The 22,862-nt window shown below is 59.8% G+C and overlaps 7 protein-coding genes across 12 annotated transcripts; 2 read left to right on the forward strand and 5 right to left on the reverse strand.

Annotated features, from left to right (window-relative positions):
- Positions 1–835: 835 nt before the first annotated feature.
- LRRC10B (leucine rich repeat containing 10B) lies at positions 836–3,309 on the reverse strand. Its single transcript, XM_071428200.1, has one exon. It carries the CDS (start codon positions 2,926–2,928, stop codon positions 2,077–2,079), a length of 852 nt encoding a protein of 283 aa, XP_071284301.1. The 5' UTR covers positions 2,929–3,309; the 3' UTR covers positions 836–2,076.
- A 468-nt stretch (positions 3,310–3,777) lies between these two features.
- Positions 3,778–5,858, reverse strand: LOC139590519 (uncharacterized). 3 transcript variants are annotated; one of them, XM_071428207.1, is made up of 7 exons: positions 5,296–5,858; positions 5,014–5,225; positions 4,540–4,619; positions 4,413–4,463; positions 4,224–4,304; positions 4,078–4,150; positions 3,778–4,000 (listed from the first exon to the last, which is right to left on the reverse strand). In XM_071428207.1, the coding sequence occupies exons 1-7, from the start codon at positions 5,580–5,582 to the stop codon at positions 3,870–3,872; spliced, it is 915 nt and encodes a 304-aa protein (XP_071284308.1). In that variant the 5' UTR covers positions 5,583–5,858; the 3' UTR covers positions 3,778–3,869. The 3 variants fall into 3 exon arrangements, with proteins under 3 accessions (XP_071284308.1, XP_071284307.1, XP_071284309.1); XM_071428206.1 differs by having other exon boundaries at positions 4,078–4,304; XM_071428208.1 differs by lacking the exon at positions 4,413–4,463 and having other exon boundaries at positions 4,224–4,301; positions 4,533–4,619.
- A 139-nt stretch (positions 5,859–5,997) lies between these two features.
- SDHAF2 (succinate dehydrogenase complex assembly factor 2) lies at positions 5,998–8,000 on the reverse strand. Its single transcript, XM_071428216.1, has 4 exons — positions 7,892–8,000; positions 7,191–7,399; positions 6,366–6,475; positions 5,998–6,285 (listed from the first exon to the last, which is right to left on the reverse strand). The coding sequence occupies exons 1-4, from the start codon at positions 7,904–7,906 to the stop codon at positions 6,155–6,157; spliced, it is 465 nt and encodes a 154-aa protein (XP_071284317.1). The 5' UTR covers positions 7,907–8,000; the 3' UTR covers positions 5,998–6,154.
- Positions 8,001–8,633: 633 nt separating this feature from the next.
- Positions 8,634–15,741, forward strand: CPSF7 (cleavage and polyadenylation specific factor 7). The gene is given in 10 exon segments (XM_071428205.1): positions 8,634–8,748; positions 11,151–11,369; positions 11,812–11,915; positions 12,164–12,309; positions 13,540–13,672; positions 13,674–13,946; positions 14,021–14,139; positions 14,213–14,378; positions 14,464–14,637; positions 14,718–15,741. Coding segments are annotated over 9 exon segments (1,383 nt in total). The 5' UTR covers positions 8,634–8,694; the 3' UTR covers positions 14,633–14,637; positions 14,718–15,741.
- Positions 15,631–17,562, reverse strand: TMEM216 (transmembrane protein 216). Of its 2 annotated transcripts, none has more exons than XM_071428212.1 (5): positions 17,296–17,562; positions 17,009–17,110; positions 16,834–16,926; positions 16,378–16,624; positions 15,631–15,762 (listed from the first exon to the last, which is right to left on the reverse strand). In XM_071428212.1, exons 1-5 carry the CDS (start codon positions 17,306–17,308, stop codon positions 15,678–15,680), a joined length of 540 nt encoding a protein of 179 aa, XP_071284313.1. In that variant the 5' UTR covers positions 17,309–17,562; the 3' UTR covers positions 15,631–15,677. The 2 variants fall into 2 exon arrangements, with proteins under 2 accessions (XP_071284313.1, XP_071284314.1); XM_071428213.1 differs by lacking the exon at positions 15,631–15,762 and adding an exon at positions 15,935–16,332 and having other exon boundaries at positions 16,423–16,624; positions 17,296–17,433.
- TMEM138 (transmembrane protein 138) lies at positions 17,009–20,267 on the reverse strand. 2 transcript variants are annotated; one of them, XM_071428215.1, is made up of 6 exons: positions 20,154–20,267; positions 19,147–19,368; positions 18,893–19,064; positions 18,056–18,131; positions 17,818–17,973; positions 17,009–17,110 (listed from the first exon to the last, which is right to left on the reverse strand). In XM_071428215.1, the coding sequence occupies exons 2-5, from the start codon at positions 19,272–19,274 to the stop codon at positions 17,861–17,863; spliced, it is 489 nt and encodes a 162-aa protein (XP_071284316.1). In that variant the 5' UTR covers positions 19,275–19,368; positions 20,154–20,267; the 3' UTR covers positions 17,009–17,110; positions 17,818–17,860. The 2 variants fall into 2 exon arrangements, with proteins under 2 accessions (XP_071284316.1, XP_071284315.1); XM_071428214.1 differs by lacking the exon at positions 17,009–17,110 and having other exon boundaries at positions 17,661–17,973.
- CYB561A3 (cytochrome b561 family member A3) lies at positions 20,220–22,668 on the forward strand. Of its 2 annotated transcripts, none has more exons than XM_071428209.1 (6): positions 20,220–20,367; positions 21,200–21,405; positions 21,469–21,677; positions 21,750–21,904; positions 22,130–22,286; positions 22,399–22,668. In XM_071428209.1, the coding sequence occupies exons 1-6, from the start codon at positions 20,327–20,329 to the stop codon at positions 22,420–22,422; spliced, it is 792 nt and encodes a 263-aa protein (XP_071284310.1). In that variant the 5' UTR covers positions 20,220–20,326; the 3' UTR covers positions 22,423–22,668. The 2 variants fall into 2 exon arrangements, with proteins under 2 accessions (XP_071284310.1, XP_071284311.1); XM_071428210.1 differs by lacking the exon at positions 20,220–20,367 and adding an exon at positions 20,429–20,573.
- Positions 22,669–22,862: the final 194 nt, after the last annotated feature.

Below are 22,862 nucleotides of genomic sequence, written 5' to 3' on the forward strand. Positions count from 1 at the left end.
AGCTGAGCCAAACCTGGGAATTTTGGCATTCCCAAGCTGCCAATGGCATTGGTGCCACCGATCCTGGCTCTGCCTGGGCTCTTACACCAACGCTGGGCTCCTTTTATCCTCCCAAATCTTTGGAAGCGCAGCGATCCGGGCGCTCCTGTTGCACGGATCTGCAGCAATTCCCGATCCCGATCCCTGCCTTGTGCTGGCAGGCAGCAGGAGCAGATGGAAATAGCAGCGTGATCCCAGCTGCGGAGAGGCCACAAACCGTCGCACGCGGGGCCGGGAGAGGAGGCAGGGATATATATAGGGACAGACGTATGGATGATGCACTGCCGGCAGCGGGGACTCGCCGGTGCCAGCGGCCCCAAAATACTCGAGCAGAGCCAGAATCTGTCAGATTCCCACCGACTGCGGCGGCTCCTGGCCCTGGTGTCACCACCATCATCACCGGTGCCTGGATCCCAACCCGGCTCCTTGGGAAAAGCTGGGTGGTGAGAAAAGGCTGCAGAGAGGGAGGACCCCCCCCTATCCCAGGTGTCAGAGCTCCTGGATCTGATCCCAGCCATGGGGACAGGCTGGTGGCATGCAGAGCCACCTGCATCCCAATTCCTGCCGAATGGGCGGGCTGGCAGGGATCTGCATGGAGCTGCTGGCATCAGATCTTGCCTACATCAGGGGCTTGGAATGCTGAGGGTCTCTGCCAGGGTCAGCACCCTCGGGATCGTGGATAATTCCTAGGTTATTAACAGCAATGTCTTCCCAGATAAAGCAGCATCACCCTGGATCGATGGCATGAAGGGCTGGGAGACACCCAGAATTCCAGGAGTGTGTTCCTGGGATGTTGTGGGATCCTGGGATGTTCTGCCCTACAGTGATGGGTACCTGGGTGGGAAAAGGGATTGACAGTCTGTACCTATTGAGAAGATCTCATTCAAAGCTCCTGCTAAGCCCCAAATCCCTGAAATTACCCTGGAGGATCTGACACTGACAGCTCCTGCAGATCCCACAGCTGAGGAAGTTCCACGTGTCCAAAATAGCCGCGGTTCCTGCTGCGGGATAGGAAGCGGAGGGAAAAGCCGGCAGCATCCGCCCTGCCAGTGCCGGAGCGGATGTGGCAGGAGCTCTGGCTGCCTCCCAGCCCCAACCCCAAATCCATGGCCATTAAAAGAGGATGTGTGGTTTGAAACCTCCAGCGAGCTGCAGACCTCGGATCCCCAAGCTTTCCACCACACCGGCTCAGCTCGGAGATGGATGGAGGGAATCAGGATTCCTTGGATGTCCAAAAGAAGAGCTGGTGGTTGCACACCAGGATAAGTCTCTTGGTTTTAGGGGTTCCCAAATAAACCCTTCCCTGAGGCTGGTCCCCACCACTTTTCTCTCACAACAAATTCCTTGGATTTGTGCTTTTTATTGCCTGCATTTGGTCCAAGAGGCACTTGGATAGAGGAAGAGGAAGGATAAGGTGTCAACCCTGGATCTGGTGCCCGTTTTGGGACAGACAGTGCCAGGGATGAGCCTCCTCTTCCCACAGAGGCAAAACCCTGTCCAGGTTGGAGACAGGCAGTGCTTTGACCCAGGAGGAATTTCCATTGGCTCCTTCCCAAACCTGACGGTCAAGAGGAGCCTGGTGGAAAATTCTCTCCCCCAGCCCAATTCCAGCAGCAGGATGGAGTTCTCAGGGTCTGTGCCTTTGTTCCCAAACCTCAGAGCTCTCCAGGATGATGGGATTCACAGAATGGATGCAACCAGCATTGCTTTTTCCTATGCTGCCCATTGGAACAGGAGCAAAGGATTTTCAGAGGTGGAGGAGTGGAAATGTCTCCGTTCTCATGGGGTGGCAGTGTGGGATCACCCCTCAGGGAAGAGGGCTGTATCCCAATCCAAGGCACCCTGGAGCAGGTGGGATGCTCTCAGGTGGGATAACCTTTGGGATCCATGAGCCCTGCCAATCCAGGACACAACGCTGCTGTCCCAGACTGTAGGTTTTTCTTTGTGGAGGCTGTGAACTTCCTCCTTTCCCAGCCCTAGATGAGAATTCCCTGGGAGGCAGGGGGAGGCTCTGCACCCCTTCAGGGGGACAGCGGCTCACGTTTCCTCAGGAGATCCCGTCAGGGCCGCAAATTCCCCCTCCCCATCCTCAGGCCCATCCTCCGGGGATACCGGGGCCGCCTCGGTGCCCTCCTCCTCCTCCTCCTCCTGTTGCTGCAGGCTCTGCAGCCGCTCCTGCCGCTCTTCCATGTATTCCTGCGCCCCGTCCCCCACCAGCTGCACTTCATCCCCGACGCAGGGCGGCTGCCGGACGGGATTGTGGTCGTAGGACAGGAGGCGCAGGGAGGCGAGGCCGCTGAGGTCTGGGAAGCTGGCGATGCGGTTGCGATCCAGGTCGAGGACGCGGATGTGATCCATGCGCAGCAGCACGGGCGGGAACTCCTGGAAGCGGTTCCCGTAGAGCCAGAGCCCCCGCAGGCCGGCCATGCGGGGCAGCGCCGCGGGCAGCCGGCACAGCCGGTTGTCCCCCAGCTGGAGGCTGCGCAGCTCCGGCAGCTGCAGGAGGGCGCGGGGGAAGTGCGCCAAGAAGTTCCCCTCGATCCAGAGGCAGCGCAGGCTCTGGAGCTGGGCGAAGGCGGGCGGCAGCCCCTGCAGCCCGTTGCGGCCCAGGTACAGGTGCGCCAGGTGGGGCAGGTCGCACACGGCCTCGGGCACCTCCATCAGCTCGTTGCCGTCCAGGGCGAGGGTCCGTAGGTGCTGCAGCTCCGCCAGCTCGTCCGGGACCTCCCGCAGCCCCGCGTCGCTCAGGTAGAGCTTCCGCAGCCCCTGCTGAGCCCACAGCTCGGCCGGGACCTGCCGGCCCCGCACCTCCAGCCGCTGCTCGACGCCGTCGGGGCCCTCGGCGGCCGCCAGCCGAGCCCCGCGCCCCGAGGAGCCGCCGCTGCCCATCGCTCACCGGGACCGGCACCGGGACCTGCACCGGACCCGGCGGGGCGGCGGAGTGGGGGGGGAGGGCGACGCCGTGGCCATGGCAACGCGCCGCGGCCAATGGGAGCCCGTGCCACCGGGAAGAGGCCCCGCCCCGCCGTTCGCGCCCATTTAGGCCACGCCTACCAATTTCATTCACGACCCGCCCCGCCGTTCCCACGCCCACCGAGCCCCATTCATGCCCCGCCCCGCCATTCCCACGGCCCCATTCCCGTCCTACTTGTCCCGGCTCTGTCCCCAAACCAGGCAGGAGCCCCTCGAACCCCAGCAGTCTCAGCCCCTTTTCCAGCAGCCTGGCATCAGCGTCCACACCCTGAATTCGGCGTGAGGCCCTAAACTGAGTGTGGGGTCCCTGGGCTGGGTGGGAATTCCTAAACTGGCAGGAGGGGCTCCCTGAGTTGTGTGTGGATGCCTTGACGGGGTAGGGGTCCTTAAACTGGTGGGGAGTCCCTTTGTGATTCCTCACATCCCCTGGGACCCTGCCAGGACCCACTCCCTGGGGCACAGATCCTGTTCCCCATGGCCAGGGAAGATACGGATGAAGCCTCTCCTGTGCTCCCTGCCCTGCCATGGCTGCCCACCCTGCGGGGTCCTTCCTCCTCCTCATCCTCCTGCTTCCCACCACAGCCCTGCCCGCATTTTCCTGCCGCAAATCAGCTGTGTCATCCCAAAGGCGGCTCAGAAAGCTGGAAAGCCGGGCTTGTACAGCCCTCCAGCGGCAGCTGGCCAGGTGACACCGCCCGACCACCCAAACCCCTCCTGCCAGCTTTTTGGGATGCAGGAAACCCCCAAAATGAGGGAGCAATCCAATGCATTGCGCAGGGTCTTTATTCCTCCTAGGGGGATTTGGGAAAAGCCGAGGGTGGGATTCCCAGGATGCAGCAGCACTTTTTGGCGGGGAGTCACGTCAGGGGGTCATCAATGCGCCACAGGGTGGTGGGGCGGTTGTTGGTGCTGAAGCCACTGGGACTTGGGATCTGGATGCCCTCCACAGATCTCGGGGCCCAGGTGATTGGAGTCTCTGCCCACCAGCCTGGAAAATCCAGGAGGGATTAGTGAGGGGGGTGTCCACTCCTCCTGGGGGCTGCGATCCCCTCCCTCCAAACTCACCTGGTGCTATGGGGGCCATCTGTGAATGCTTGATCAGGTACTGGTTCTGGATAGTGCCATACCCCAGCGGCTTCTGAGGGATGCAGTGAGTTGGGAGTGTGGTTCCTTGGGAAAAGGGATGGGACAGGGGACATGGCTGCACCCACCTTCATGGCTGTGACTCCCTTGGGTCCCACCTGGAGCTCCGGGGGGGCGAAGGGGGCTGGGTAGCCCATGGCAGGCTGGTACTGTGTGGGGACACAGGGATGAGATCCTGCCCATTCCCATGCTCAGAGCCCACTGGGAGCACTGGGACAGGATGTCCCCTCCCCTTGCCACCCCGTCCCTTTGCTTACAGTGCTGCATGTGGCAGAAAAGGAATCCATCCGACCATCACCGACATCAAGCTGTGGGATAGGAAAAGTGTCCCCTGGGATGCTGAGGGGTGGGGGGGACAAGGGACACGGTGGGGACAGGGCTCACAGGCTGCTCTGGCACGGTGAGGTCACTCCTCGGGGCGGTCCCGGTGCAGCCCGACAGCTCCATCGCCCTCGGTGGGACATCTGTGGGAAGGAGATGGAGCAGGAATGTCCCCTGTGTCCCCAGGCCTGGCATTACCTGGATACATCTGTCCCACTGTGTCTGAGAGGGACAGGGGGTCTCCAACGCTCCCAAAACCTCCTGAGGTCTGACCTGGCTCCAGGAACACTGACATCCCAAAATCCCTAGAGTTGGATGTGGCTCTGGGACCATCAATAATCCCAAAACCTTCCTGATGTTGGAGCTGGACCTGGAACCCCCAGGGCCTCAAACCCTCCTGCGGTTGGAGGTTTCCTAGGAATCCTACCACCCTAAAATTCTCCTAAGGACAGAGCTTTCCCTGGGATCTCAACACCCCAAAACCCTCCCAGTAAGGCTGGAGCTCTCCCTGGGATTCCCAAGACCCCAAAATCATACCTGGCTTGGCAGAAGTGGCGCAGTACTTCTGGATGCCATATTCCCCAGATGTATTTGGGGCTCTCACCTCCCCGAAACGGAGGTTGGAAAAGGAGAAGCCAGTGGGATACTGACACTGCGGATCATCCACATGCTCGGGCAAGATCCTTCGGTACTCCGGGCGCCCGAAGACCTTGAAGTCCTCGGCGGTGGTGGAAATGTCGGTGTCCTGGCTGTGGTGGGAATGGCTGTGACAGAGTGATCCCAAAAGGTGCCCCCCAAACTCCTGGAGCAGGGACCTACCGCTCCACATGAGGGCAGATCAGGGATCTGAGCTCTGAGTAGTTGTTGACGACGTATCCCGAGCCGGTGTGGACGCCGAGGAGGGGGTGGATGCTCCTGTCACTGGGGGGCTCAATCCCCAAAACGCGCCCCTCCTTCACCTTTGGGGGTGACCCCCTGGGCCTCTTCCCAAAGGCCGCCTCGTAGGTGGTGACATAGAAGCCCGTGAGCTCGGAGGGGGGGCCCCTCACCATGGGGAAGCCCGTCCCCAATCCCGCGGCGGGCGAGTCCTGCGGCTGGGACGGCATCCTGGCTCTGGGAATGGGCCCCTGGCGCCGGGAATGGCCCGACGCACGGCCCTACGCCATGGCTGGAGCTGCACTGGAGGTGCGGGGCCTTCCCGGCAGGCCCGGAAGCTGTGGAATGTGCCCGTGGAACGCGACTCTATCTCCTGGTAACCGCGACAACGGGGACCTCCCGGGAGGCTGTCACCGGAGGGCGGGAGGTCGGACAACCTCCCTGGTTGTCGCTGGAGGGCACCACGGGGAATGTTCCGCTCCAGCTCCACGACAGCCCCGGGGTGGGGTCACCTCCTGGGGGTCCTGGGAAAAGGGGCAGGTGGTAATTGGGAATATCAGTGAGGTGGCATGTGCCAGATCGAGTGGGAATGTCACTGAGGGCCCGACCCCGATGTCACAAAGCAGGAGAGGGGCAAGGCGAGCATCCAGGCAAGGCCGGTAGTCAGGGCTTTATTCAGCATTCCATGAATGTCCAAAGGCTGCTGGGAGAGGAGGAAAACCATAGGGAAGGTGGAAATGCCAGTCCAGAGCCCCACGTCCCTGCGCTAGTCCAGGGAATGGGGACAGAGGCGTCCCCTCCCTCAGCGTGGTGGCTCAAACAGATATTCCAGGTCCGGCTGCCGGAGCCTCTGCTCCCTGTTCCTGTTTTTGGCAAATTCCCTCAGCATGGCCATCACATCAGTGTCGAATTCCGCCGGCGTGGGCTTCGCTTCTGAGGGGAAAACAGGGAAAAGTCAGCTCTGTGCTGTGCCCAGGTGCCACCCCAGTGTCCCAGGGCATGGCCGCACGTACCAGTGGCCCAGTAATAAATGTCCCAGTCGTTGCTGGGCTCGTTGATGAGGCGGTCGTAGCGGTTCAGCTGCTCCTCACTCATGCGCGCCAGGTTCTCCTTGGCAAAGAGGCTGGAGAGGGATGGATCGGGATGAGCGGGAGATGAAGCAAGAGCTGGGATATAGGGACCAGCTTAGTGTGATCCTGGAAAACACTGACCCCCAGCCTGCCCTCCCTCACCTCAGTGGGTGGGAAAACACCTGTACAGCATTCCCAGAGAAGCTGTGGTATCTCCATCCCTGGAATGCCCTTACCCAGCCTGGTCTGGTGGAAGGCGTCCCCACCCATGGCAGGGGGTGAAACTGGATGACCCTTTAGACCCTTCCATCCCAAACCATTCCAGGATTCCATGTGCTCATTCACATGAGATACTGGAAAGGGATTCTTTCCTGAGAGGGCGGTGAGGCCCTTCTATGGACTTCCCAGGAAGCTGTGGCTGCCCCATGCCTGAATGTGTTCAAGCCAGGCTGGATAGGGCTTGGAGCAACCTGGGATAGTGAAAGGTCTCCCTAAGGTCCTTTCCCAACCAAACCACTCCAGAATTTCACAATTCTATGTCTCTAATCTCTCCTTCAATCCCAAAACCCAACTGGCCTTGCATTTACATGTCACAGGATTTACATACATCCTTCCCAAAGGATTTTGGCTCACTGAGCTCTCCCAGCTCTACTCCATCATTGGATCCTGGACCAGCAAGATCTTGGAGCAACTTATCCCAAGGATTTTTCCACTACCTCATTGAACTCTTCCCTGGTAATGACCTGGAATGCTCAGAGGCAAGCGCACCTGAGCAGGATGCAGTTTTCCAGCATTCCCCTTTTCCTGCTCTCGTACAGCAGCCGGGCTCTCTTGGTGTCCAGGGGCTCATCCGGACGCTCCTGCCAGGGGGGCAGCGGGATCTCCAGCACGTCCTTCCCGGAATCCGTGGGGGAATCCCCCCGGTAGCCGCGCTGTGGGATCAGCGGCCACAGGAGCTGCCGGCGCAGGGAGCAGAGCTGGAGGGAACAGGGAAAGCACAGGGATATCAGGCCTGGGAGTGCGTGCACACAGGGGCCCCTCCAAATCCTACTGGACACGATTCCCAATCCCACCCTCCCTCAAACCCCGCTGCCCAGACCCCATCAATCCACCAGACCTCCCTGTTACCCCAAAAATCCCCTTTTCCCTGCTTAGACTCTCCTTTTTTTCTCCTCTTTTCCCCTCAATATGCTAATTTTCCTCCCATCCTGCTTCTCCCCCAAACTCACCCCTTTCCCTTCCTTTTCCTTCCCCCTCTCTCCCTCCCTTTTCCCCCGTTTTTTCCCCTTTCCCCCATTTTTACCCTTTCCCCCCTTTCCCCACTGTTTTTCCCCCTCCTTCCCCTTTTATCCCCTTTTAACCCTTTTCCTCCCATTTTACCCTGTTTTTCCCGCTCTCCCTCCTTTCTCTCCCTTTTTCCCCCTTTCCCTTCCCTTTGCCCTCCCAGTTTTCCCCCCTTCCCCCCCCACCCTGGCCGCCGCCATCTTGTCGGGCACCGCTCTGGCCACGCCCCCCCGGCTCGATGGGGCGGGGCGTGCCGGAAGTAGGCGTGGCAACGCCCGGAAGTGGGCGCGGCGGCGCTGGCGGTGAGCGCGGGCGGCGCGCGCGGGGCTGGGATCGGGGGAGGGGGGGCCCCGGGGTGGGGGGCGCGACCTATCGCGACATATCGGGACCCGCCGCCCCCTCCCCTCACATTCCCCCTGCCCACAAACCCCCCAGCCCGGACCCCGCCGCTCCGCAGGGCCGCATATGGCGGGGACGGGGCGGCGCGGAAAAGGGGGGGGGCAGTGGGGGATCGTAGGGGGCACAGGGAATTTGGGGGGGAACAGGGATTTGGGGGGGGAGACAGGATATGGAGGGAGAGAAGGATCTGGGGGGACACGGGATTTGGAGGGAAATGAGATTTGGGGGGGCACAGGGATTTGGGGAGCAGAGGATATTCGGGGGGACACAGGGATTTAGGGGGAACATGGGATTTGGGGGGACACGGGGATTTAGGGGAACGAGGGGGTTTGAGAGGCAGAGGGAATTTAGGGGGTAGAAGGGATTTAGCGGGGGGGGGGGCACAGGTATTTGGAGGGAAGAGGGGATTTAGGGGCACACAGTGCCTGGGGTGAGGAGATGGGATTTGGGGCACACAGGGATTTGGGGGGACGCCCCCGGCGGGTCCGCAGGGCCTCAGTGACCCCCTGCCCCCATTCCCAGAGCACCTTCCGTGTCCTGGCTCCGCCCGGTCCCAGCCCGGGCTCCCGCTCTTCCCGCCTCTGGAAATATGTCCGAGGGAGTGGATCTGATTGACATCTACGCCGACGAGGAGTTCACCCAGGTGAGGGCTGGTATGGGGGTGCAGATCCCCCCCTTTCTTTTGGGAAGAGATCCCAGTGTCCTGCAGCTCATCCCGGTGGAAGATGCAAATGGTGTGGCTGGGAAAAGGGAAGGATCATTTCCAATCGTTCCCAAATCTCGGTGGCTGCCACCTCCAGCTGTGATTAAAGGGTTTCCCTGTGGGTTGTGACACGTGGCTGGTCACGGAATGTTTGGGATTTAGGAGCTTAGCTGTGTCCTGGTTGGAAGAATGAGAAATCCCAACTGGAAGAGGCATTTCCAGGGAATTACACAGTGAGGGGATACCAGGAGCCAAATCCGTGGGATCACCCAGGCTGGGAATCTGTGCAGGAGCTTGCTGTTCCTGTGCTGCTTGTCCCATCCCAGGAATATCTGGGATTCACAGGAGGAAATGATGAAGGAAGGGGGTGTTGGAGAAGCAGATTTTAGGGAGTTCATGGATATGGGAAAGCAAGTGCGAAGGCAGATGTTGGAAAATTTGAAACTGCCATAGAAAGCTTGTGGAGAGAAGTTGGCAAGAGGAAAAGTCATGGAAACTGGAAGCAAAGCACCCGGAGGAAGGAATCACCATGGAGAAAGGAATTCCTGTGAACTCCTGGAGTGATCAAGAGAAGCTTATTCTGGTTACTGGGTGAGAATATCCCATGGAATCTCCTGGGAGGACCAAGTGGATGGAGGATTCTCAAAGCTGGAATGATGATCCAGGCCAATGACTCTGGCATGTTCCTCCCTTTGGGATGTGTGGCAGGAGAGCACCTTGAATTAATCCATGTCAGGATCAAAGCAGTGGGGAGGTGCTGTGGTGTCCCTGTGGCACTCCAGGGATGCCAGTGTAATTCCAAATCCCACATTCCCACGTGGTGATTCCCTCTAACAGTGCCCAGCTTCATCCCTGTGCACCTCAACTCAGTGTGCATGGATGGGGAGTAGGAGAATCCCTAAAATCTCCCAAGCTGAATCCCCTAAGTAGCAGAACTCAGGGATTCCAAGGGATTCCTCCTCTAGCCCCTCCTTCCTATTTTTGGTCTTGACTTTCTGAAACTTCCAGGCGGGAATCTTCCAGCCTTGGGCTGTGTCCAAAGGCTCCTGGTGGAGGTGGGAGCGTGGGAGTTGGATTAACCAAACACTTGAGCTTTTTTGGGAAATGAACACAAAACTACAGCTCCCTTTTCAAATCATTCTTTTATCAGCTCCAGGGAAAGAGCTGGATGCAAAAGTTCAGGGAGAGGGAAAATGGTTGGATTTTTGGATTCCTGGGTTTCCACAATCCTTGGAAAGCTGTGTGTGAGTGTCCTTCTCTGTCCAGCTCCCAAGAGGATGTTTGCAATGCCCTGACCCTCAGACTGTCTCCAGCAGAAAACATTGTCCAGACTGCCTGGAATTGAAAATTTGGGAGCAGAACCTCTGGTTTTTGTGGCACACCAGCTCCTGTGGGACGGATCCTCATAGAGTGATTTTGTGGGATGAAACACTTGGCACAATCTGAATGAGGAACTGGTATCCATAGTTAACACAGCACTTGCTGGACATTCCAAATTAAATATAGCCTGGGACAGAGTGGGAATTGGAAGGCAGATCTAGGACACACTGGAATTCCCAGCTCTGGAGCTTCCTGAGCTTCCTCTGCCAAAGGGACAGATCCAATGTGTGGGAACTCATACCCTAAAAAGGGCTTTTTTCCCAAAATTGAGCAAGTTTGGGGTGCTTGGCATGGTTTGAGGGCAGTGTGGAATTCCCAGGTTGGATTTTTGGGATGCATGTGTTGCCAAGGAGTGACAGGCTCATCCCTGTTTGGGATTTGGTTTTGCCTACCATATGGTTTCCACCACTGAATTCTTGCCATCCAAATTGGGAATTTCTTCCTGGTGGTAGCAACAGGGTCTTGTCCTGTTGTGTGGGATCCAAGTAGGGTGGTCCTTGGAATGTGCTGGAGCTCAGTGGGGGTTTAGATGAGATATTGGGAAGAATTTTTTCCCTGTGAGGATGGTGAGGCCCTGGAATGGATTTCCAGGGAAACTGTGGCTGCTTCGTCCCTGGAAGTGTTCCAGGCCAGGTTGGACAGGTCTTGGATCAACCTGGGATAGTGGAAGGTGTCCCATGGCAGAGGGTGGGATGGGATGATCCTTAAGGTCCTTATTCCAACCCCAACCATTTCATTACTCCATGAAATCAGAGACCATCATCCTGTTTTTTGGGATTGCCCAGGCAAGGGGTGGCTGTAATTCCCAGCTGTACATAGACCCAAACCAAGTGATTTGGGCCTTAAACCTTTGAACTCAACTTGGAAATTCCGCTTGGGAATAGGGACAGCAGGTTTGGAAAGAGCAAAGAAGGCTTCCCAAGCCCTTCCCAAGGCAGGATCTCATGACGTTTTCCCAGCAGGACCCGGAGTTCAGTAATGCTGACCAGATGGATCTCTACGACGACGTGTTAGCAGCCAGCTCCCAGCCCCAGGAAAAGCGTTCCAGCAGCTCGGAAGCGCCTCCGGAGATCCGTCAGGAGCCATCTCCCAAGCCCAACAGCAAACCCCCGGCCATCCTGTACACCTACAGCGGCCTCCGGAACAAGAGGGCCGCCGTCTACGTCGGGAGCTTCTCCTGGGTGAGCTCATCTTCCTGGGAAATTCAGGATTCCTGGGGAACCTCTGAGGGGCTGCTGGGCTCTCTAGGGGAGTGGCAGGGATTTTGAGGGGCCTGCTCCCCCTCAATCCTGAGCTGGACTGTGAGTTGGGCTTGGCTTTGTGATCCTCAGGGAAAAGGGATTTGTATCCCTGAGGAGCTGCTGGGCTGGGGTATCTGTTGATGTCCCCTGGAAGCTGTGACTTTGGGAGCTGCTCCTGAGTTGCCTTATCCTGCTCAGGGATGCAGGAACAGTTTTGGGAAGCTCTGTCTTGTCAGGAGAACTTGTCGCTGTTATCCATTCCCAAGGCTTGTTCTGGATGATTTTAAGTTCCCTAAGGAAGTCTGGGGGTGACATTCCTCAGGTGGGTGAGGGGACACTGGGGACAGACATGGATGCCATAGCCTGTTCCCTATGCCCTCAGTGGACGACTGACCAGCAGCTGATCCAGACCATCCGCTCCATTGGAGTCTACGACGTGGTGGAGCTGAAATTCGCGGAGAACCGAGCCAATGGCCAATCCAAGGGGTGAGAGCCAATGGAATTTTGGGTGGGAATGATGGGAGCCAGGCCCTCATGGCCACACATGCATTGTTTGGTGGAGGGTGAGGGAGAAGCCAGCGCTTTTCCTGCCTGGGATAGGGAATCCATGGAGCATCCCAAAGAGCATGGAAAAGTGAGGAGGGGGCATGGAACAGTGGGATGGGATCAGGAGGAGGATCTGGGGGAGGTCTCTGCCGCGGGTTCAGGGCTCAACCTCCCTCTCTCCCGCGCAGGTACGCGGAGGTGGTGGTGGCCTCCGAGAACTCAGTCCATAAACTCCTGGAGCTGCTTCCTGGAAAGATCCTGAATGGAGACAAGGTGGAGGTGAGGCTGGCGACCCGGCAGAACCTGTCGCAGTTCGAGGCTCAGGCTCGCAAACGTGAGTGCGGCGCCGGTGTGAGGCGGGCGGGGGGTTCCATCTCACACACATCCCAAATCCCCCCAGATCAGCTGCCAGGTCCAGCCCAGCGAGCCCTCGGGATGGGGGGAAACCTTGCCAGGAGCGTCTGGGGGTTGTTTTTCCCATTCCTGAGCCGGATTAGCTCCTGACCCGAGTCTTTATGATCCCCTTTTAGGTGCTCCCACACTGCGAAGATCCCTCGTAGCCTCCTCCTCCTCCTCTCCAAACTGAATGGGCTTAAGCTCTTCAGGCTCTCAGCATAGCTAAGACCCTCCATATCTATTAGTAGCTCCTCTCTGGATCTGCTCCAGAATTTTTCCATCCCTGCGGAGGTAAGGTGCCCAACACTGGAGGAATATTCCAGCTGGGGCCTGGCCGTGGGCGTCCCTCAATGGCAATAGGTGGTCCTGGCCTCACTCCGCAGCGATGCGATGGGATCCGCAGGGATTGTCCTGGCAGGAGCATGTTCGAGGAGGTCTTGGCCAGCTCTGGTCGTTGTAGATCCCTTGGCATGTTTTGTGCAAGGAAAACTCCCCCTTCCCAGCAGAGTTGCTTCGCTCCCTTCCTTTGGCTCAGGTGCTCGAGGGGATTGGCTGCTTGGTGCTTAGGCTGTGTCCCAACTTGCCCTGCAGTTTTGGTGGAGCAGGGAGTGTTCCCTGGGCAGAGTTCCGGCTGCCCCCAGGGCACAGTGGAGCTCCCATGCAGCCTTTTGGCACAGCTGGGAGCCGTGGCTCCTGTCACACCCCTTCTGTCTCATCCTCAGTGCCTCTTTGGATAGAGCAAGGCTCCTTGACCCTCTCGGAATGCTGAGTTTTCCTTCCTCTAGCAGCAGCGCAGCAGCTCCGTTGCTGTCAGCACTTGAGTTCTCTCCCCTCATGTTCTTCCACTCTTGGGTCTCTCCAAATCCATGTGTGGATCTCAGGCTCTCCGGGTCTTTGGATGTCTTTGGGGATCTCTCACCATTCCTTGTGGCTTTTGGCTCCTGTCCCTATGACCTGCCTGTCCCCAGGGCACTGTGTGGGGTCTTGCTGGAAAGCTGGGCCCATCTTGGAAAAACACATGGAAGTGGAGGCTATGTGTGGCCGGCTGGATCTCTCTCTGGGCACCTCCAGCCCTCCAGGGGTGGGAGGAAGAGGAGGAGCAGGAGATCTCGGAGACCAGAACACCCTCCAGCTGCACCTCACAGCTCTTCCCCCGTGCCACTTCCAGGTGTGCCGCCGCGGGCCCACTCCCGGGATTCCGTGGATGCGGTGGACGGCCGGGCGACGCCGACGGAGAATGCGCTGCCCCCTGCCCGCATGGAGAAGCCCCCCTCAGTCCTGCCCTTCTTCAGCCGCCCCCCCCGCGCTGCCCCTCATGGGGCTACCCCCCCCTCCCATGCCCCCCCCGCCTCCCCTCTCCTCCGCTTTCGGAGTCCCTCCGCCTCCTCCTGGAATTCCCTACCAGCACCTGCTGCCGCCGCCGCCCCGGCTGCCCCCGCCCCTGGCCGTGCCGCCGCCGGGGGCCGTGCCCCCTGCCCTGCACCTCAATCCCGCCTTCTTCCCGCCGCCCACCGCTGCCCTGGGACCCCCTCCGGATACCTACGGCAAGGCCATGGCTCCCTACAACCACAGCAGGTGAGCTGGGCAGGAGTGGGGTTGGGATGCTCAGGGAGGATCCCGCTGAACCCCCGTTCCCGCTTTGCTGACAGCCGGGAGCTGGGCCCGCCGATCCCGGCCTTGAGCGAAGGCGAGTTTGAGGAGATCATGAACCGCAACCGCGCCATCTCCAGCAGCGCCATTTCCAAGGCGGTGTCCGGCGCCAGCGCAGGTACTTCCCGTGTCCCTCATGTCCCCCTTCCCGGGCTGGATTCCCGCTCCTGACCCCCTGCTCCGCTCCTCAGGGGATTACAGCAACGCCATCGAGACGCTGCTCACAGCCATCGCTGTCATCAAGCAGTCGCGCGTGGCCAGCGACGAGCGGTGCCGCGTCCTCCTCTCTTCCCTCAAGGATTGCCTGCATGGAATTGAGGCCAAATCCTACAGCAGCAGCTCCAGCAGCAGCTCCAGGTAATCCCCTGGATCCAGAGAAGGGGATCCTCCCTGCAGGTGAGCAACTAAAAAATCACTCCTTGGGTTTTGTCTCCTCTCAAAGGAAAAGGCACCGATCCCGGGAGCGCTCTCCCAGCCGGTCCCGCGAGAGCAGCCGGCGGCACCGGGATCTGCTCCACAGCGACGATCGGCACGAGGATTATTTCCCGGAGCGGAGCCGGGAGCACGAGCGGCATCGGGACAGGGACAGAGACAGGGACCGGCACCACTGAGACAGGTGGGACACTGGGGAATCCCCTGGAAGCATGAGGGATGAGGGAAGGGCGCTCCCACCATTCCTCTCCTCTCTCCCGACAGGAATTTGGCAGGAAGTGGTTTTTAATGGACTCTATCTCCTCACCTCGACCAGGATGCCGTGCCCGAGGCTGCTCCGCCCCATCCCGGTCCCTTCCTCGCCACCGCAGCCCCCTCCGGGCGGGATCCCCGCCCGCACCTCGTGGCCTTGGGAATCCCCCCCACCACTGCTGCTGCTTCCTGGGGCCATCCGGCTCCGCTCCGTGGATACTCGGACCCAAAGAGAAATGGTGCTTTTATTCCATGGAGGGAGGTTTGTGAGCCCTTCCCAGTCCGGGGGGGAATGGAGGAGACGGAGCCCTCCCTGTGCAACTTGGGGGCTTGGAGATGCACAGCTCCCGATCCTGGGATCAGGAGCCACGTGCCATCCTCTGGATTGCCTGGGGACACTCGCGTCCCCATCGCCCTGGTGGGACACTGTGCCACGCTCCTCCTTTGCCCCTTCACCCTCCAGGAGCTGGGAAAAAGGGGCTGGAGCTGGGTTGGGGGTCATCCTCTCTATCCCAACATTCCCCACAGCAGCATTCCCACCCCAACGGCAGCTCCGGCCTCTCCCGCAGAGCCTTCCTTGTTTTAGAGGAAGCGGAAGAGGCAGGGCAGGCTGTGACCCCCTTGTGTCCCCTCAGAATCCCAAGAAGGAGAAGGAGGGAGAGCCCAGGAGGGTCAGGATGAGCCGGGACACACTGGGTGACTTCCAGGGCTGGAATCACACTCAGGTGGGAAAACCCAGGCCCTGGAAGTCTTTTTAAGTTGAAATAACCCAAATTCAGGAAAAACCACCCTGATTTTCCCAAGCCCCACGAGGTGGGAGCACTCGGCAGGAGAGCTCCGGGTTTTTTTTTACTTACCGCCACAGATTTTTAGTTTCTTTCCAAATAGTGGAAGGGGGAAAAGATTCCCCTCAAATTGCAGAGCAAATCCCTGGAAGCCCCGGCGAGGCGCCGCCCCTCCTGCTCGCAGTGATTAGATTTGTCTTTGGATAGGTTGGAATTGTGTAATAAACTCAGATGACGTTGTCAGTCTTTTACACAGCGCTCCTGTTGCCTTCCTACGGCGGGATTTGGGATAATGAGGGAATGGGAGGGATTTGGAGAAGTCTGTGCACCTATTGTCCCTCACCCTCTTCCTCCTCCAATGGGTTCCTGTGCTTCCCAAACTGGCTCTGAGGTGCTGGAAGCACCTCAGCATTCCCAGGGGGACCCACATTCCTGGGCACCAAGTAAAAATAAATATTTATTGGAAAATAGTGAATTATTGTGGAAGGTCGTAGAAAAAAAAAGGATTCTTCATACCTTGAGCTGGCTCAAGCTCTGAGGAGTCCAAGAGGATTGGAGAGTGGGAAAGGTGGGAGGGATATGTCCAGGGGGCAGTGAGTGAAGTGGGAAAAGGGAGGGATGAATATGTGGCAGCAGGTCCCTGGTGAAGTGGGAAGAAGGAAAAATGGGAGGGATGTGTCCACGTAGAAGTGACAAATGTGGGAGGGATATGTCCAGGTGGCACCAGGTGAAATGGGCAGTGGGAAAGGAGGGATCCTCCCCCTTCCCGGGGCTGGGAAATGGAGCTGGCACGGGTGGTGCTCCCCTGTGTCCCTGGGCCGTGTCCTCAGTAGGGATCCGTGCTGTGGAAAAGGACAGAGACAGGGATGTGTGGGTGCCAAACCAACCTGGCAGCTCCCGCGCCGACTCCCCCAATTCCTGGGATGCGGCACCTGGAGAAGGAGAGGAGCGCCAGGACGCCCAGGAGCAGCTCCAGGCCGTAGAAGAGGAGCAGGATGGCGCTCAGGAACGCTTCCAGGCGCAGGGAATATGTCTGGAGCAGCAGGTAGTACACAGCCAGCACAGCTGCCGGCACTGTAAGTGCCAGGCTGAGGGACAGCGGCACCTTCCGCTGGCACAGGTTCCCCTTGGAGCCTATGGAACACAGAGTTGGGATCAGACCACGGAAATCATGGGAGGGTTTGGGATGGGGAATTAAATGTCCCGTTCCCGTGGGCAGGGACACCCTCCTCTAGCCCAGGTTGCTGCCTGCCCTGTCCAACCTGAACATCCAGGGATGTTCTTCGGGGGTGTCCCAGGACTCTGCGCTCTCTGTGGAGCCTCTGGCATTCAGGGGCACTCACCGAAGAAGATGCGTGTGGCCTCAATGCCGAGGTAGAGGAGGAGCAGCACCACGTCCAACACCAAGTTGGAGACGGGATAGGGCAGGAGCAGCACTGCAGGAAAAGCACCGCCCTCAGCACCACATTCCCGCCCGTCCCGGCGGGATCGAGAGGAGCTCTGTAGCGAAGGACTCACCTTTGTACACGAACACGAACGCTTCCAGGAGAAAATATGTGGCGCAGTACCAGCCGTTGAGGAAGAGCAGGACCTGCAGCGGAGCCGAGGAGCGATGGCGGTCTGAGGGGACACGGGGCGGCCATGAGGGGGGGCACGGGGCCGGTATGGCAGCGCGGCCCCGGAGCCCTGCAGCGCCTCGGCCGCCCCCCTACCTCGTTCCCAGCGCCGCTCCCAGCCCGGGTTCCTCCCGGTACCCCCCGTAACCCTCCGGGATCCCCCGCTTCCCCCCCCGGTCCTGCTCCTACCCCTGGGCGCCATCTTCCATCTCCATGGGAACCGCCGCCGCCGCGCTCGCCCGCACGGGGGCGCCGAGGGCGAGGGCGCGGAGCGTGAGGGCGGAGCCGCTCTATGGCACGCCCCTCTCGGTGGTTTGGCGGAGCGCGCGCTGCCGCTCTACCCGCACCTCTCTATGGTTGGAGGACCGAGCGCTGCTGCGCGGGTTCGAGTCCCCCTCCCTCCTAACCCCGCCCCCTGTATCCATCGGGACAGGAATCCCACACCGGAGCACGGGAATGTCCCCGTTTGGCGGCTGCAGGCGCAGCGCCGAGCTGGGGTACAATGTAAGGAGTGCAGCAGTCACACCGGGTGGGCACAAACACCCGGCAGCCTCTGGAAAACACATCCAATTTATTCCTTCAGAGTTTCCAAAAATATTCCAGTCCCAACCAAGGCTGTGGCCCTGAAACGCAGGGACGCCCCACAAGCCTCCCGCTGACTCCCAAAATCCCAAGGGCTGGACCCCAGAGAAAGGATGAGCCAGAACAGACCCCGACAGAGCCAGTGGAGTGCAAGGAGACTCCAGGGGATCCATCAGCCACGGAAGTGGGCAAATTCCTTGCGGAGCCAGAGTGAATCCTGGTAGAAGAGGGGGTCTCCCAGGTGCACAGCTGTCCTCTTGTAGAAGTAGCAGTAAAGCACGGCCGCTGCAGGGAATTTCGGGATGAGAGAGGGCCCCCAGCACCCCCAAAGGATGTGGGATCCCACCCTGATCCTTGGAGTCCTTACCCAGCCTCTGGAAAACGAACAGGGTCTGAAGGCCTTCAGTCCAGATGAAGCGGCTGGAGTCACGCCAGCGCAGGTTCTGAGGGGGTTGGAAAACTGGGAGTAACCCCCGGAGCAGTTTTGTTGAGCCCTCCCAGACCCCTCACCCCATTCCAAAGGTTCTGAGCAGGATTAAGGGACATCAAGGCAGGAGTTACACCTGGAGAAGTTTGGGAAGCTCCCTACCCCAAAGGTTAAGCAGCTCAGGGGATTTAGGCATTGAGCCCGGACCTATTCCGGCTTCAGACTGCAGATCCCTGCAAATCCCTGCAAATCCCCTTCCTGGACGGCGTGGGCAGCACCAGAGCAGCTGCTGTGGCTCCTGACCCCCCAAACATTCCCTGTGCTCCGGGGCAGCAGGATGGAGGGAACTCCAGGAGGTGTCCAGGGGATGGGAACTGCTCCATTGGGAAGGAGCTAGGAAGGAGTTTATTCAGGAAAGAAAAGGGGAAGGTGCTGCCAGGACAGATCCAGGAGCCTGCACAGCCCTTGGAGCTGTGGGAAGGGAGGGGGCTGCCCCCAGGTATAGGGATTAATCCCAGAAAAAACAGGAGCTGCTAGCACAGGCTTTCCTTGGGGAAAGAGGATTTTCTGATGGGTCACAGCCCTTAGGGAATGAGCTGGGATGAGGCTGGCATTGGGCAGAACACTTCCAGGCTGATGCCAACCACAGGGTCATGGAATGGGACATCTTCCATGGGACACCTTCCAGGGGAAGACCATGAGAAAGGACTGTGGCAAGCTAGGGGTCATGGAAAAACCCTTTGGGAGAATCCAGCAGCTGTGCCCATGCCATCCTACCATAATCCAGACGTGGAAGGAGATGCTGAGTGCCAGGTAGGCTGCGGAGAGCAGGATGGTTCCCTTGAATTTATGGAACAGGAGGTTGACCAATCCCGCCTGGAACACATAGGTGTTGAAGAACATGAGGAAGACGATGATGACGTTGAAGACGATGGCAATGTCCTGGATGCTGCCGGGAGAATAGAGGGATTGTGGGGTCCTGGGTCTCCTGGATCTGCTTCCAGGACTTTCCCCACATTCCCTGTACTCACATGAAGAGGACGAGCTGCACGGCCGGAGCTGTGCGCAGCAGCTCCGAGAAAGAATTCACAAAGAGGTCGTAGGAAAGCAGCAGGAACTGCAGGAACAGCACCAGGCTGTAGTTGCTGGGCTGGAGCATCCTCCTTCCTGGGGCTTGGAGCCCTCAGCCCCAGCATTCCCAACGGATCATGGCGCTGGGGGGGCTCAGCAGGGCCTCTCCCGACATCCCAAACCTGGAGGGGGAACACAGGAATTGGGATGGATCCCAGAAACCAGGAAAACCCAATGAGCTGTGTCCTCTCTCTCCTCCAGTGTCCTCCTTGCCCCTGAAATGCACCCCAATCCCCATGTGAGGAAATCCAGGGATGAGTGAGACGTGCAGTCCCAAGAAGCAGTGTCCAAGCAGGTTATTCCTGGCTGTTCCCAGCTCCATGGGCAGTTCTGAGCAGGTTTAGGCATGTCCCACTCTGGGCACAGGGAGAGAGGAGTCAGGAGAGACAGACGGGACACCGGAGCAGGTACAGCCCTCGTGGGACACATATCCCACGGGAATAGCCCCCTCAGGGATCATCCTGGCTGGAGAGGGCCGGAGGGGACAGGGATCCCCCGTGTTCCGGCAGGAAAAGGGCTGTGCTTGGGGCTGAATTCCCTGAGGGGCAGACATGGTGACAGACAGGGGTAAAGGGGCCGGACAAGGACGGAAAGTGGCTGGAAATGCGGGGGAAGAAAGGCTGGTCATGGGAGCGAGAAACTGATGGGCATGAGGAGGTAAAGAGCTGGATATGGGGATGAAGAGATCACTCTCTGCCCCTCCAGATCCCGCGTCACTCCGCCCCTTCCCACAGCCACCACTGCGGAGCCCCCGGGCCCCCTCTCGCCCGCCTCTCCTTCCGTCCCTGCCCCCCTTCCCGCTCCCGGGGCCGCCTCCCCCGATACGCCCAAACCCCGCTGGGTGCCGGAGGTCCCGGTCCCGGGGGTGCCGCTGGGTCCCCGCCATACCCCCGCCCCGGGCGCTCACCCGCCGCCGCCATCTTGGTCCCCATGGAAACGGCCGCCAGAGCCGGAAGCGAAGGCGGAAGTGGAGGCTGGAGGACCCGCGGGGCCGCTCTGGCCGCCGCTCCCCTCTGTGGCAGCACATTGGGGTGCGCGGGAAAACCATAGAGATGAGCAGGCAGAGCGGCGCTCGCCAAGATGGCGGCGCCCAGTGACGAGGAGGGGGCGGTGGGGCCCAGGTACAGCCCCGGGATTGGGAGAGGCGGTGGGCGGCTCCGGGGTTGGGAGGGGCCGAGGGAGCCCGTGCTCTGGGGTTTGGGTGGTGTCAGGGCCGGGCGTTTTGTTCCAGGTCCAGGGGAGCCTCAGGTTTGGGGGGGGCTGTGGAGCCACGTGTTCCCAGATTCCGGGGAGCCATGGCACCGAGTACCCCAGACTTGGGAGATCCGTGAGTCTCTGTGTCCCACATTTTGGGGAACCATAGGGCCGCGTGTCTCCACCCCTTTCCTGTTGCTATGTCCCGTGAGGCAGCTGATTTGAGGGTGTCGGGACATCCCCCGTCCCCAGAGGGGACAGAAATACCCATTTCTGGGGGCACATGCAAATCACATGCAAATGAGAGCGGTCGCGTTCCTGCCAGGGGGACCATGACAGCTGACACCGAGAGCCCCTCGCTGCCATTCCCTGGGGTGCTGTTCCCAGGAATTCTGCTCTGCACATCCTGTTCCATCGCTGGCCTCCTTCCCAGTCCAGGGCACAGCTGGACTCTGGTCACCCCCTCAGCGTTCCCAGTTCCCCTTTCTGTGTTTCCTCCTGGCAACGTCGGAAAGCCCCAAAAGGCACCCTGATCATCCCCAGGTGCCACCATCCTGGATCCATCCCTGCCACCATTCCCAGACTGGGAAGCAGCTGGGCCACCATCCGTGGCTGGGAAGCAGCTCCATCCCTGTCACCTTCCCCAGGCTGGGAAACAGCTGGCCCACCCACACCCTTTTGGGGTTCCCAGTTCCCCTTTCCGTGGCTCCTCCCTGGGACCGCATCCGGAGACTGAGCCGGCTCCTTGCTCACCCACAGGTGCCACCACCGCTCCCCGGCCATGCTGGACGTGCCCTTCCTGCCCTTCTGTGCCTTCCTGGGAGCGCTGGGATTGCTCTGCGTGGCCATGGTGGGCACCTGGTGCCAGCACTGGCGCGGGGGCTTTTCCCTGGACGGCAGCTCCCGGACGTTCAACTGGCACCCGGTGCTGATGGTGACGGGCTTGGTGGTGCTCTACGGCGCAGGTGAGCAGAGGGAGCGCGGGGATCCCGCCACGGCTCCTTACTGACATTTTTTCCTTCTCACAGCCGCCCTGGTTTACCGCATTCCCCACACGTGGAGCGGCCCCAAGCTTCCCTGGAAGGTGCTGCACGGCAGCTTGGCTTTGGGAGCGTTCGTCCTGACCGTGCTGGGGCTGGCGGCTGTGTTCTGCTTCCATAATTCCCAAGGGACGCCCAACATGTACTCACTGCACAGCTGGATGGGGCTGGGAACTGTCCTGCTCTTCTCCTGCCAGGTGGGAATCCCTCCTGCATCCCCAAACCCTCTGACATCCCGAGTTTTCCACCCTCACGTTCTCTTCCCACAGTGGGCAGCGGGTTTTGGAGCGTTCCTGCTTCCCTGGGCTCCCACCTGGCTCCGGGCACTCTACAAGCCCATCCATGTTTTCTTTGGCTCCACCATCCTCATGTTGTCCGTGGCTTCCTGCGTGTCAGGAATCAACGAGAAGCTTTTCTTCAGCCTGTGAGTCAGGGGCAGGGGTGGGGTGGGCTTGGGAAGATCCCTCACAGGGATAATGGGAGGGGGCTCAGGATGTGGATTTGGGCTGGCTCTGGGAGGGATCGGCGCAGAGCAAAGGGAACTGAGCACTTCCTCAGGTGTGTGGCTCTCTGCACACTTCCCTGCAAGGTCTAGGGAGGGGAGTTTGGGAATATCCAGAACATTCCCAGCCTCTCTTCCCCGCTCCAGGAAGAACGGGACCATGGCGTACAAGCTCCTGCCGGCTGAGGCCGTGTTTGCCAACACCCTGGGGCTCCTCATCCTCATTTTTGGAGTGCTGGTGGTGGCTGCCCTGGCCAGGCCCAGCTGGAAGCGTCCGGATTCCGACTCCCCGGACTCCCGCCAGGTACAGGATGCGCTGAGTGGGTTTGGGAAGCTGAACTGGGAAGCTGCCCCCCAGCACAGTCCTGAAGGTGGGGAAGGATTGAGGGATCCTGGCTCATCCCTGTCTCCCACAGCCCCTGCTCTCTGCTGAGCGCTGATCCTGGGGATCTCCTAGCACTGCCAAGCTGCATCCTTGTGCGTCCACGTGGCAGCTCCTGCCTGGATCCCGGGCCATGCCCAACCCCAGTGCTTGCCGGTGCCATCCCTCAACGCCGCAGCTGGAGCTGCCAGAGCCTCGCTGGGACAACGAGGAGCATCCTTATCACTGCCACTCCAGAGGATCCGGCTCAGGGTGGAGCCACTCAGGGACCTCATGGACGTGGAATAAAACATTGGCTTCTGCAGGGCTCTGGCACTCAAATCCCTGGGGACAAGCGAGGGCCTGGGAGCTGGGGTGGGAGAGGTGGGAGCTTGGGAGTAGGTCTTGGCCAAGCCAAGCTGTCCCTTCCAAGGGCTTGTCCTCCCTGGCTCCCTGGAGACATGGGACAGCTCCCCGTGGTCACCCCACGGGATTTAGGATCATGCTCTGCCCTGTCCC

This window comes from Agelaius tricolor, unplaced genomic scaffold (assembly GCF_023055355.1).
Source record: "Agelaius tricolor isolate 1412-34295 unplaced genomic scaffold, bAgeTri1.0.p SCAF_5, whole genome shotgun sequence".
In the NCBI taxonomy this organism is placed as follows: domain Eukaryota; kingdom Metazoa; phylum Chordata; class Aves; order Passeriformes; family Icteridae; genus Agelaius; species Agelaius tricolor.